Source organism: Larus michahellis, chromosome 17, assembly GCF_964199755.1.
Source record: "Larus michahellis chromosome 17, bLarMic1.1, whole genome shotgun sequence".
NCBI classification, from domain to species: Eukaryota; Metazoa; Chordata; class Aves; order Charadriiformes; family Laridae; genus Larus; species Larus michahellis.
In genome coordinates, this window is record NC_133912.1 from 7,549,381 (window position 1) to 7,562,974 (window position 13,594).

General features: G+C 43.7%; 2 protein-coding genes across 3 annotated transcripts in view; one reads left to right on the forward strand and one right to left on the reverse strand.

Annotated features, from left to right (window-relative positions):
- Positions 1 to 3,002, forward strand: part of TMPRSS5 (transmembrane serine protease 5) — a 25,399-nt gene extending 22,397 nt beyond the window's left edge. Inside the window, exon 14 of the mRNA XM_074561146.1 lies at positions 2,875 to 3,002. The gene's annotated coding sequence lies outside the window, so the exon portion shown is untranslated. The remainder of the gene's footprint in view (positions 1 to 2,874) is intronic.
- ZW10 (zw10 kinetochore protein) lies at positions 4 to 13,562 on the reverse strand. Of its 2 annotated transcripts, XR_012584069.1 has the most exons (17): positions 13,404 to 13,562; positions 13,004 to 13,138; positions 12,081 to 12,182; positions 11,819 to 11,896; positions 11,535 to 11,694; positions 10,832 to 10,981; positions 10,042 to 10,233; positions 9,264 to 9,427; positions 8,356 to 8,538; positions 7,626 to 7,864; positions 6,529 to 6,600; positions 5,639 to 5,808; positions 4,907 to 5,037; positions 4,297 to 4,428; positions 3,095 to 3,297; positions 1,840 to 2,087; positions 4 to 1,205 (listed from the first exon to the last, which is right to left on the reverse strand). XR_012584069.1 is itself a non-coding variant. In XM_074561144.1 (16 exons), exons 1-16 carry the CDS (start codon positions 13,518 to 13,520, stop codon positions 1,967 to 1,969), a joined length of 2,349 nt encoding a protein of 782 aa, XP_074417245.1. In that variant the 5' UTR covers positions 13,521 to 13,562; the 3' UTR covers positions 4 to 1,966. The 2 variants fall into 2 exon arrangements, 1 of the variants encoding a protein (XP_074417245.1); XM_074561144.1 differs by having other exon boundaries at positions 4 to 2,087.
- Positions 13,563 to 13,594: the final 32 nt, after the last annotated feature.

Below are 13,594 nucleotides of genomic sequence, written 5' to 3' on the forward strand. Positions count from 1 at the left end.
ATGTGCTCAGTATAAATAGTTTATTAAAGAAAATAGCAAATTACACTTCTGTGAACAGTCCACATGGGAGGCTTTTTTCAAAATACGTGGGTTTTCTGATTGCTGTGTGTAAAGGGGCAGAGGATCCCATGAGACACAAGTGTTATGGGACCACTCAGAGAAATTACTTGGAGGGGAAGAAAAGGAAAAGCTCAAGGTTTAAGTGGCAGTCAGATTTTGCTTTACTATCTCTCTCCCTTGCTGCATCCCCATGTGCTGGACTCGGTGTAACTGCCCAGCCACTCAGTTCTGCAATGCCTTAGGTGCACCGTGAAAGCCAGCTGCGACTCAGGCTCTGCACCAGTGCTTAGAAATGTGAACAGAAGTCAGACAAAACTGCAAATGAAAACAATACAACAGTAGATAACAGATTAAAACATTAAGCTCCGTGACTGAAACTTTTGTAAGCAGGTTGCAAGCACTACATGGTAGGAAATACCTTGTTCCACGCGTGCAGCAACTGGCACATCTTGGCCTCTGGGCAGTTTTAATGAATGTTCTTAGTGAGTTTTTCAATTAAAAGAAACGTACATTTCTCAGTCTCAAACATAGCCTTTTGTAACTTAAAAAATAATGCTACGAGTGCACGCTTCACTCCCTTTTTATATTCCTTTACATTTCTCTCAAACGACCTTAAGTTGTGCTGGGGGAAGTTTAGATTGGATATTGTGAAAAGCTTCTTCACTGAAAGCCTTGTCAAGCACTGGAACAGGCTGCCCAGGGAAGGGGTTGAGTCGCCATACCTGGAGGTATTTCAGACACGTAGAGGTGGTGCTGAGGGATGTGGTTAAGTGCTGAACTTGGCTGTGTTGGGTTTACGGTTAGACTTGGTGATCTTAAAGGTCTTTGCCAATCTAAACAATTTCATGATTATTCTTAAAGGACAGCAAATTTACTACCAGAAAGACAACAGATGCCAGACCTACCTAGTTCACACGCAACAAAAAAGTAAAGGAAGGAGCTGAACTGGTTTCTACAGCTGGCAAGTGAGATTGAAAAATTCTAAGTCCGTTTTAAGACATTTTCCATGAGAAATAAAGCCATGAGGAATTTTGTTACTTGTGCAAAACCCTGTGACTTGATAAACAGTTTGCTCAGAACAGGGTCTCATCTTTCTTCTTCCCGCCCCTAAATTTTCACTCTTGAGGCCTGCTCTTCAGGGAAACCTGAGGTGGGAAAGAGCAAAGTTTGGCACTTCAGCATTCTCAGAAGGATATCAAAAGCTACTGAAGTCTGTGGGTTTCGCACATGATTTGCAGGAACAGAAGAGGTAAGACACAAAGGGGCTAAGTGCCCGCTGATGTAAAACTGCATAGGTAAGATCACTATTGAGAAATAAAAATCCCTCTGTGAGACCCTTAGGAGAGCAAGCTTGAGATGACATTATGCTGTGCCTTGCCTGAAAGGCCCATCTGACAAGAGTGCCTGTTTTCACAAAGAGGTGTCGGATACATGATTTGATTTATTTCTCTATGCTGGGCTTAACAGGAAGATTAAATCCTAGAGAACAGAAATTAGCAAACATCATAAAAAGCATGTCGTCTTTACCAGGACTGTACACCCACCAGCCCATGAGAGAAAACTTGGATCTGGCCAGACCTCTAGGGAGCATGGCAGGAGATTGAATTTTCAAGCCCAAACTGCATCTGCCCGGCAGATGGAGCATAAGCAGTTAGTGTTCATGTGTTATCCACTTCTGATTTCTTGGTCCCAGACTCATAGAGCCATCCTATTCACCCTACAAATATTGAGCTAGGAACTGTTTCTCCCCACTCAGTCAAGCCTCCAGGAAGCACTTACCTAATGCTAAGCTTTTTTTTTTTTTATACCAGTACAAACAATAAGGGTCAAATCCAAAAAAATATTTGAAAGATTCAGTTTGCTCTTGCTTTATCAGAAGACGCAACATGTAGGAGCGAACAGAGAGTTATTTAATCTTGGCCAGTGCTGCTGCTCTCCTTTCTGTGTTCTGGAACAAGGCTCGGATCAGACTCTTCACTTCAGCTGCGGAGAATTCAGCTGCAAGAGGCCCCTTCCCATCTGCCCACCTACAAAGAAGAGAAAGATCTTTATTTAACCAAACTGCACAGAAATGTCATGTTAAAACAAGCCTTTTGAGCACTTGTTACAGTAGTAAGTCTGACGGCAAAACAAATCCAGTTAGCAGCTTATTAGCCGCATGCACCTTGAGTCCAGAATTGTTTAGCTAGGCATAAAAAGCAACAGGTTGTGAGGTGACTCTTGCACTCATTAGCTGTGCCTCTTCCTTCTCCAAAATAAGCCTAAAGCCTGTCTGCAGAATCCCCATTCACCTCCCAAACAACAGCAGAGGAAAAAAAAGGAATGGTTTGTGCCTAGGTTGGGAACCTTTGGTGTCTAACGCGGTTCCAACAGCAGCAACGAGCAGGGCACAGAAGAGGAACTGCCTTCCCTCTGTGCTTTCTCCATGGCTGGTGCCTTTTCACTTTGCCTGCTGAGGACAGTATGTTTTCTTGCCATTCAGATGTATGTGAGGCAGCTGTGAACAGGGAATATCCAGCTTCTGACAACTCATGCCAACTAAAGTAATAGAAGTAATTATGCAAATCCTCACGTATAATTCGGATAAATCCCCCTTGCAAGTTAAAAGTAAGAAACGGTATCTATAAAGCAGAGGCTGATCATGGAATGATTGCAGCGGCAAGGCGCAGCTAACGTCAAACGCTGTAGGCAAAATGCTAGGCTGCCTACTGTGCAATACTTCTGAACTTTGAGAAACCAAGGGGGATGTGCAATCACTCTGTGTTGGCTCTTCCATGGAACTTGCTTTTTTTATCATTGCCTTTTCCTTTGCAGGAGGCAGCTGAACATATGAGGAAGTCTGAAATGGACTATAAACACACAGCCAAGAAACAGCCCTAGGAGCAATTATCTGACCCTTATTAACGGTGATTGCCTTCCATCTGAACATGAACGAAATCCCTTGAGTGCAGTGCCCTGCTGGTGTCAGACCGCTTCCCAGCTCCCCGTTACTGGGGAAACAACTAACTGAAAAGGAAGAAAGGAAGACACCTACTGATCTACTATTTCTTGGAGGTTGGCTTGCAAGATGATCATCAGCTCTTTGAATGTCATCCATTTCTGCACGTAGACTGGAACTTCCTCTTGGTATTTCTTATTTTTGTCGTCTTCAGGTAGTGGGATGAAAACTTGGGGTCCTTCCTCCACCATGGTCCTACAGAGAGAGTACAACCTGTCCGCGTCTTCTGCAGAGATATCCTAGAATTGAACAAATGGGTAATAGAGGAGCAGTCAGATATGTTCTTGGAGCACCAAGCAGTAAGGGAAATGAAAGCAGCGGTTTAGATCATGTTTAACGTTCTCAAGCAAATATAACTTATTTCATGAACAGCTATTTCAGCAAGTTCTCAGCGATTGCCTCAGGACAATGGCTGTGTTTCTAAACAGGATCTTGGGGCAATAGCAAGCATTTCACTGTAAAGCAGGGGCGTTGTGATGAAGGTCTGAACAGTTCACAAGGGAATTGCTCAGGCATTGCCAGCCCCATGATGAAAGCCAAGCCTTCATGCAGGCCTGAGCAAGTGTCCTGTAAATCGGCCATTATGGGAAAAGAGGACTTACGGGCCTAATGCACAGTGGGAAGGCTCTTTGGATGTAGACTACAACTAGAACAGATGCACTAACGTATTTCTATCATTTGCTGTGAAAACACGTTTTAATTAAGAAACGTAATAGGATAGTTGTACTTGACCCAAGGTAATCTGATAATCACTTAAACACAGTACTGGGAGTCAAATGGAGATTTGAACAGGTAAGAATCTCGCTTTGAAATGCCACAGCGATTTTGGCATCTGGTGCCTAGATAGGATTAGAGATGCACAGATTGAAATCATATTGAAGTAGATGGGAGTTTGAGACCATTTAACTCCTGTACCCTGAACAAAGAAGAAGAGATCGATTCATAGAAACGTTTCTAGTAGGAGTGACACACCTAAATCCAAATTAAGATGAAACCAAGCCACCTCCCTGGCTCTCCCCTTCACTACAGAGTCACGGAACGGCTATGACAGTATATATGTCTCAATTAGATATGAATTATTGGTGTATCGAACATTTCTCATATAGAGGACCACAATTATAATTTCTGTGAAAGACAACTGTTACCCTGAAACCTGAGCTCAAAAAGAACTTCTAGAGGTCACAAATGTTAGCTGTTCACACCACTCAATGCCTGGCATGTTCATCTCATGCAGTTACCTCTAGGGCAGCAATCCTAGTGACGATCTCTGAGAGCGCTGTGTTCAGTAAAGTCCCCATAGCCTTGCAGTATACGTTCACTGGAAGGACATCTTGCCAGACTTTTCCTAGTCTTTTCAACTGATGCAATACCTGGAAGATAACAGCTCTGTGTTATCTACGTGTCGAGAGGCACTAAATGATAAGGTAACTACCTATAGTCAGAAACCAGTTTGAAAGAAGCAAAAGGCAATGACGTATCCTGCTATCCTATAGGGCAGACATTCCTGTGGAAAAAATGCAACATTTTCAGTTTGCATTAAGGCTTACTAAAAGTGTGACAGGTCTTTTCCTTGAAAAATAAAAATCATCATAAACATACTATAAACAAAAGGTCAAGATTAAGAAGCTTTTCATTTCAACTCAGAGCAAGAGGCACTAAACTCAGCATGCTTCAATTTTACAAAAAGACACAGCCTGGAGGGAAAAAAAAACATTCCAGAAAATTGTTCTTTTGAAAAGTTCCACTCCGTTGAAACACCGCACAGTTCTCAGGACTGAGATTACATACTGTTCCTTCCCAAGGATGTCTACAGACAATGGGATATTTAGCTTTGATTGCCTTGCTTACCTGCCTTATTGCTTTGTTTGCTGCGCAGTAATTTTCCTCATCATCCATATTAGAAAAATTCCTGGCACTTGACAGCCTCTCCAGGATTTCTCCTTTCTGCACTCGCATTTGGGCCAGAAAACACTCCATCCCTTTAAGAGCAAAAAGAAGCAGAGAGAAGCAATTAAGCCATTATTAAATTTGCTCTACCAATGTGGAGACTGTAAGTGCTGAACAGTGAACTTGCTATGTTTTATTTTTAAAGGAATTTCTAGTCTCTAAACAGTCTCCTAGAACCAATTTAACCAGGCCCAGTCACATATTTGGTAAGCTCTTTTGGAAAAAGAGACGAGTAGCAGAATTAGCTATGGATGACAGGCTCCTCTTACAAACTTACCTCAGAATTTGTTTCCACAGAATAAGCTAAGGAAAATATCAAAGGACTGAGCAGAAGATCCCCAAATATCTGAGTGCCACAACATCTCTCTGGATAATGAACTGTTCTTGGAACTATGTGCTGGACAAGACGAGTGGGGTTTCAAAGAGTCAAGCCCTAAACAGCTATCTTGCTCAGAGTTGTAATGCTCTGTCAGACTTCCCCACTTAGAAAACATCCTTGCTACTTGTCCAGAACTCTTAAATACAATCCACTGCTCGAGTCAGTAGCCACATATTAAATAATTGGGCAACAAACGCCAGGATTAATTATCATGTCATCCATCAATATATTTCAATACTGAAGGGTAAGATTACCAAGTCTCCTAAAACCAGGTACCAGATCTACAAAAGTAGCTGCTCCGTCGCACAGGATGTTAGTCAGGCGGTATCGGAACTGGTGTCCCAGGGTGAGCAAGTGGTGAGCGATATACATGCAGTTGTTGTGGTGAATGGCTGCCAGCTGCGGTAACTTCTGAAGGTTCTCTCTGTTCCAGGAAGGAGGAAGAGAAAAGGAAGAAATGTATTTACTTAGACCTGGCTCTGTTCAAATAATTGCTATGCCTGCCCTAGAGAAACTCACGGTCTGCCTCAGACACGTGTTGCAAGTAACTAACTGTGGGCAACGCCCAATCAAGATATTTAGCCAGAACAAAAGTATTTAACGCACACAAGATGCATCCACATGAGAATCTAGAGGAAAAGAGTTTCACAGCTAGTGAAATGGTGCTTTAGTGTTTGAAGCATGAGCTATATCCACATTGTTTCTAGCAAGGGACTTTCAAAGAGGAAGACGCTTTGTTATAGCACGATGGTGAGGATAAGAGAGAAGTCCTTCTCAGTAATAGTCCAGTGTTCTCTGACAGAATTATATACTTCCAATCTTTATTGCTCTCTTTTACAGGAAAAATATCATGAAAAATCTCTGCATCAGTCCTGGTGTCAAAGTTATGTGGCTGGATTCAAACACAACTGTTACAAGAACTGCAGCTACCTCCTTGGTTATAGGACTGCCGACTTAGAAACTCTCCAGCACCTATTTTGCAGCAGGTATAATTTAATAATAGATTAAAAGCATGAGCTTTTTGCTGCTGGAGGAAGCCCTTTGTAATCTCTGGCTGCGGTGGACAACCTGGGGACAAGCGGGGCTGTTCCAATAGCACCATTCTCTCTCCAAACTAGGCCCTAGGTAATACACACGCACTTACTTGTGGTATGTTGGCACTACATCATAGAACAGCTGGAATATATTCCGCACAGAGTAGAAGAGCTGTATGCAGCTACAAGGAAAACAAGGTTCGTGTTAGTTTGTCAGTGGAATTAATGTCTTGTTTACAAGTGATCCTCACCCTTCTCCAAAACAAGATTTTATTAGTAGTGAAGTACTGGCACAAAGAAGAGACCATCAGGATCAATTACAGCGAAGTCAACAAAGGTAACGTTCTGGAAAAGTTCACAAAGGCTTCTCACAAAAGCTGTGATGACCTTGTAAGTTCAGTGTGGAAAAGATAAGCTTCGGACCACCTGTCAGAAGGGAGATATGTGAAACCCCAGGAACAAAGGGGACAATGTTCCTTCCCCCGCCAGGTGTATGTAAATAGTCAGCCCTTTCTCTGCCCTGGTAGCTAAAGGGCATTCAGTTGTGGTCCCCAGTTTTTAAAGCAGACTGTATGTGGTTCCTCAAAATGTTTGTTTTCTCTGAAGAGCCCTGCCAGATCCAGGGCTGGAGTTCTTTGCTTTCACCCAGCACAAAGAAAGCAAGAATTTGCCTCAGAAGGGGTGCACTTACCGTTTGGTTTGAAAAAAAGAGATAGTTTTGATTTTTCTAAACTGACGGCTAACACATGATAAAACATTGACGTAAACACTGCGGTAATGTTTCTCCTAACTAAAAGACTGAAGCCGTGAACTATGCTGTGCACACTAGGGAGCTTACTATGTTTTCACTGCTTTAATAGCTGCAATACAACAAAGCGTACCTGAATATTCTCTGAAAACGTAAGTCTAAACGGCTTGCTTAACCCAAGTATTGCAGGAAACACAGTCTGCAGCTGTTTCTGCTGTACCAGCCTACCCTAAGAACCCAGGGATGCATCCTCCAGCTAGAACAGAGAATGACTGTACTGATTGAATCTAATATTGAACTATCTTCTGTTCTTTTAAAGTTCTTTTAATCTACTAATAGATGCTTGGTGTTGCTAAAGGCAGTAAGTATCTGATGCCTAAGAGTTACCCACTGAGAGAGAGAGCCAGAGAGAGAGATACAGAGATATACATATATATGTACAAAGAATATAATTCCTACCACTGATCTGTGCTGGCTGTGGCCTCCACCAGTGTCTGATACGCCAGCTCCATCAGTTTCTCCACTGAAGAACTGATGCGGCATGTGGGCAGAGAAAAAGTGTACTGGCTCAGTTTAGTCTCGTTCTCCAAATTCAGCATGTCGTTATGCAGAAGTTTAGAAGCTTTTTCCATTTTTAAGTGATCTCCTGTTGCAGGACCAGGAAGCCTTGGTAGGGCTACACAGGAATCAGGTGTGATCTAAGGGAAAACAGAAAAGAGGTGTAATATAATTCAGAGCCCACAGGAAGGAGATCGTGCAAGACTACAAAACACTGAATGCCAGAAACTTAAGACTCAAGATAAACACAGGGCTGCAGAAGTCCCCTAAGACTGCTGGAAGTCTCCTGGGTTATGAAAAACACAGCAGACCACGAAACAATCTATATAGTGTTGGATATCTAGAAGCAACTCTGTAAGTAATCCTCCAATTTTAATTATGCTTATGACACTAGCCAGAAAAGCCTATAAAAGCAAACTTCAAGTATTTTAAGAAACATCTCGTTAGTGGAATAACCTACTTAAGGTCTATTAAAAAAAGCTTTCAAACTGCTGTTACCACGATCCCCAAACAATCAAGAGTACTCAGTGCTCCACAAAAAAAGGACTTGACTGTCCTAGACGAGTCAACAACCTTCAACAGCTAAGTTATTTTTCTACGTAGAAAAACAGTGTATTGCATCAACAGTCACCTTTACAGTGTTGTGTATTTCTGAGGTCATCAGGTTTCTGGCTGCCACAATCACATCCTGGCATTTCTTGTTAGCAAAATGGGAATTGACATTACGAGCGTATTCCAGTAAATCAGTCGTGTCTCCTTTCAAAAAATGCATGTTCTTTAAGGCTTTTTCAAACTCCTCTGTGGATTTAATCACCTGAGAAGAGCAGACAAACATTGTACATAAGCTTAGTTTCCTAAAATCAAAGTTGGGTATAAACTCTTCCACTCAGCTGAAAGCAAAGGCTGAACGTAGGTTTTAGAGGGTGCTAACCATCCAACAGCTTTTCAGCAATCTTTTGGAAAAAGCTGTCTCAGCTGGGAGTCATGATCGCACAATAATGCAGTGTTTGAACTGCAGGTCTGTCCCTCTGACTGTGCTGGCAACCTAATTAAAAAAACAGAGGAGCAAGATGATCAAATGTCATTACACTAGGCTACCTGGGGCAAAGGAACCACGTTTATCCTATGACTGCTTCTCTTTGAAACAGCCCCCTCTCCAGGAAAAGGAGCACTCTTCACTAGCAGTTAAGTTCTGTTTCATGTATGTAGTTTCTAGAAATGCACGTCCTATGCAAGAAACCCCTGTGATCATTAACGACAAATACAAACTGAGCAATCAGACCTCAGGAAACCACCCAGGGAAGCAGTACTGCCACATCATCATCTTCTACCTCCCACAAAGCGCCTTACGTCGCACACCCTGAAAGTCTCCAAGTCCTACTAAATATGGCCCAAGTTCCATGGATTAGAGACTGACAGGAAAAAGAAGCCATAGCTTAACTGAGAGAAATATGTAATTCTGGGTTAGCAAAACACAGGTTTTTGTCGAAGCTGGCTATCTGGCATTTCCACTATACGGACCTGAATTTTGAGGCTTACCTCTATATACTGCTCCAGTTTGCTGCTATTGGTTGGGATTGAATTCACCAGACAGTTCTGAATGAGGCAGTCTGATAACTCTTCCCATATCATATCGCCTAGCAGTTCTGCGAGTGTAACTCTGCACTCCTTTTTATCTTCTGCAGGCTGCACAAGAGGCACATCTGAATTCAAAACACAAGAAATGGATTTTAATACACCTGCTTTCTGGACCAGACCCTTCAGCAGTTTGTTCAGTCCTTCCTGTTAGAACAGCATCTATCAACTGTGCCATAATCTTATAACAAAGGTATTCTTCTTATCCAGGCCACGTGCTGGGCTCGTGGAATAGCCCACCTGATCAAAAGACAATTGGATTTCTGTGTACACTGGGCCTACTTTTCCAGCCATGTTTATTTTGTGGAATGCTGGCAAAGCCCAGGTCAGTTTCTAGGCAATGGAAGATCCTGCGTGTGACCAGCCTGAGCGAGGGACCTCCCTGGATTGCATCCTGGCTTCCACTTCTCAGACCTGAGGCATGTAAAGGTCTTAAATGCAGCGACTAGTTCATAAGAAAAAACATTTCCTCCTTCATTTTCCTAGCTCTGAATGTCGGATCACCGCTAAGTCCAGTTTGACAAGGTGCTAAGCTGTTCAAGAGCACAGTGTAACAAGTTAACGTTAAAAGCTGCTTAAACCTTACACATAATTCAATACTGCTTAACAACCAGATATTCCAGAACGCTTCCGCTCCAATTACATGAACGAGATCTGATTCCAAAAGGGAGAAAATACCTACTCAGCAGATATTTGTGGAGAACTTCAAAAACAAGCTGGATCTTGTAAAAAACCTCCATAGGAGAAGAATGATCTAAGTTAGGCTCTTCACACTTAAAACGTAGGATGAACACATCTGACTGTTCCTCTGTGAATGGCTGAAGAGATGGGTATGAAATCAGCGGCTTGAGGATGTATTTCAGCAACAACTGGCCTGAGAAACGAAAAACAGATGTTTTCTAACAGCAAGAGGCAGGTAATTTGCTCTAGTGAGTAAAACGCTGTGTTTGGTTTCACTAAAGACTATTTCACTCATGTAAAACATGTGGAGTCCTAACAAAGAGCAGCATATTTAACGTAAAGTGAAAAATAACTTAAACAGCTGGAAGCACGAAATCCTGTCCTAGCATCTGCCATGCTTCCTGATCTATTTTATCAACACCCAAGAATGCTGAAGCCAGGAGGCTGCCTGAAGTCAAGGCTTGCTCTTGGTACATGAGGAGGCCGTAACTGGAAAAAAACTCTTTTAACATCAGACCATGAAACTATATAGCTACAGATAAAACCAGTATATTAAATTGACAGGAAAGGATAAATAATTCTGGATAAGTAATAGGATAAATAATTTCCTATTAATAGGAACCAGAGTGTTTGCCTCATGCTCAGTGGGAAACACGAGCCAAGAGAGAAAGAAGCCTTCCAGTGTACTGCTGAAGTGAATTGGATCTCGAGATCCATCTTAAAACAAGTCTGAACTCATATCCACCTGGGCTACTATAGCTATGTTTATGTGGATCCACGGTCTGTCTTACCAAAAATCTTAAGCTTGGTATGCAGTTCTCCTAGGACAGCAAATGCCTGCAGCACAGAGGCAACAGGTGGGCCAGCAATCTCCTCCTCCTTTGATGGCACTGTGCGCAAGTGCAATTCTGAATGCATCGCTGACTCCAGGCTGCTGCTTTCTACAGGAAAAGAAGAACCATCTCACTGTCAGCGTGTTCCGAGATACAACAGATCTGAGAATTCTTGTTTTGGTTGCCTTGCAATTGAATGACCTTTAGTGAAAACAGCTTTCCTTGCCGCCTTCTCTCCATTTCAAGTCAAATCCAAAGGAAAAGGTTTTTTCTTTTCTAAATGAAAAGGTGGCGTTTCAATGCAGACAGCAACATACAGACTCTTAGGCAGTTCTTGCAATTAGCTGTTCTGCTCTCTGCTTTGACGTTTTCTAAGAAATACCACAGATGAGGCAGATGAATCTTCAAAACTCTGTTTTAAAAACTACTGACTACATCAGATTGCTTTTGGTAGCACCTAAGTACTCCAGGAGTGGAGCGATATCCAAAGAACGCTGCCAGTCACCTGTCCTGCTCATTAGGTTATGTAAATGGCAGAAAGTGCTCCTTAAACCAACCTTCATTCAACAGTATTACTGTATTTCCTATCTTGTAGGTGCTTGAAACCAGGCATTTCCAATAGTGAAGCAAACATAGTGAAACAGGCTAGAATTGCGCGTACCTTTGGAAGGAGGAAGCTTCCATACAGCTAATTTCTGCCATTCTTCTCCTAGATGATAGAGCATGTTCTGAGTCTGCACGGTGAGCTCTGTGCCTAGTGCTTTCAGGATCTTCAGCTCAAAGCCCTTGCGGGATTCCAGCATTTTCAGGCTGCTTCGTGCCTGTTGGTGAAGATCAAACACAAAACGTGGGTAAGTGTTGCCCCTGCTAATGAAAAGCATCTTGTGAAATTTATTGAAAGTATACATGAACAGTATTGTTATACGCTTAAGAAATTATTGTTACCTTTTCCAGTTGTTGAGCTGCTGTAACATACTTCTTTTCCAGCAGTGCAGTATTGTAGTCTTTAATAGCTGTATCAAACTGTAACAATCAATTAGATATGCCGCTTTATATCTGCTATTAGACTATAATTTTTTAAACCACACAGCTAGAGAGAGGGGAGCTACAGACAGTCATTCCAAAGAGAAGACCAGAATAATGCCATAGAATGAGCAGCAGAGAAGACGATTACCACTTGTGATTTTAAGCTGCTCCCCCTCCTCACCTCCTGTAGCTTTTTCAGAATACTCAGAACCAGCGTGTCTCGCTCCAGTTGCTGCTTCAATTCAGTAAACTCGGCAACAGCGACATTTAGATCTTGCTGAACCTAAAATAACAAACTTTTCAGTTCGCTTACAGTAAGTAAATGTTATCATCAGACACGTTCGCTCTTAAAAGTGATAATGATATGAGATTTAAATATTTCTGTTACTAGAGTAATTTCTTGAGGAGGAAAAAGGCTCTGTCCATTTTACTCCTTGCTAGGAAGATCCTTATGAGCATTGGAAACACTTATAAGCTGGTTTCTCTTTTAATACATTATAGGTTTTTTAAAGGCACTGTAAGGAAAATTAGTCTCAAAAGGACTTCAGTGTTCCTTTAATGCAGCCATTTAAAATGCAAAAAAGCTTGCTCTAAGCCAAAAATTAATTCTTAATTATCGCTACAGAACCCCAGATGTTGGAAAATGAAAACAGCAAAAAACCAGCGTGGGTCTGCCATCCAGCCTGTAGGAGCTGCTCACCTTGTCCTTAAAGACTTCAGTGAATGTGCACAGCTATGATTTAGGATCCCACTCTACCCAAAATCACTGTGCGACAACACTTGGCTGGTCCCTTACTGTGTCACACCGACATATACAAGGCCGATCCTTCTCCCTTTTCTGAAGGAGAGGCGCGTGACACACTTTTCCAACTGTACAACAGAGAGCAAACGAAGCCAATCCCTTAAATGACAGTTCTTTACCTACACCCCTGATGTGACACACACCTCTGCAGCATGTGTCACCTTAAAGGCATAGTTTAGGGGTGATATCATCCAGGGTTCTTAATCGGGAGTCCTCCTCCCCCAGCCCCCTTGCAACACGCCAAGATGGGGGGTACGGGTTTGGGATGGAATGGAGTGGCATCTAGAACAGCCCGCTGTCACCTCATTTTCAATCCCCGCTTTCAGCAGGTCGATGTTGCTGGACAGCCCGTCCACCTTCGACACCAAGTCCTCGGCGCTCTGCATGCTGGGCAGGAACTCGTTATACTTCTTGTTAATCATGTTGCAGACTTCTCCCTGAGGCAGAGGCACCGCGGGGACACCGTCACTCGGGTGAGTGGCGCTCACAGACCCTCTCACGGCCCGGACCGCCCCGCTCGCACCCGGCCGCTGGGGCAGCACACCGGACTGACGGGCTTCCCCCCAGCCCGGCCTGAAAACCCCAAAGAAGGGCCGGAGACCAGCGCCCGGGGCCGAGGCGGCCCGCAGCGGCGCCGGGGCTGCTGCCTCCCCGAAGCTCCCCTCGTCCGTCCCCATCCCCCCGCCCCGTTCCCCGCCCTGCCTTCAGCTCCTCTACGCGGCGGGAGAGCCGCCCGATGCGGGTGCCCAGGTCCTCCTTGTCGAGGCGGCCCGAGTGGGCCAGCACGGCCGCCACCAGCGAACCCGCCGGCGCCGCCATGGCCCCGCTGCTGCTCCGGCGGTCGCCCGCCGCCGCGCGGCATCACGGGACGGGGACGGCGCCGGCGCCGCTAC

Bases quoted from the DNA above. Each gene is read 5' to 3' on its own strand.
- ZW10 (XM_074561144.1), bottom strand. From the start codon at position 13,520: ATGGCGGCGCCGGCGGGTTCGCTGGTGGCGGCCGTGCTGGCCCACTCG. The intron at 9,428-10,041 runs GTAGGTATTTTC...TTTTGAATTCAG, and splicing joins TCTCCACAAATATCTGCTGA to ATGTGCCTCTTGTGCAGCCT. The intron at 5,038-5,638 runs GTAATCTTACCC...TTGCTCTTAAAG, and splicing joins ACCTGGTTTTAGGAGACTTG to GGATGGAGTGTTTTCTGGCC.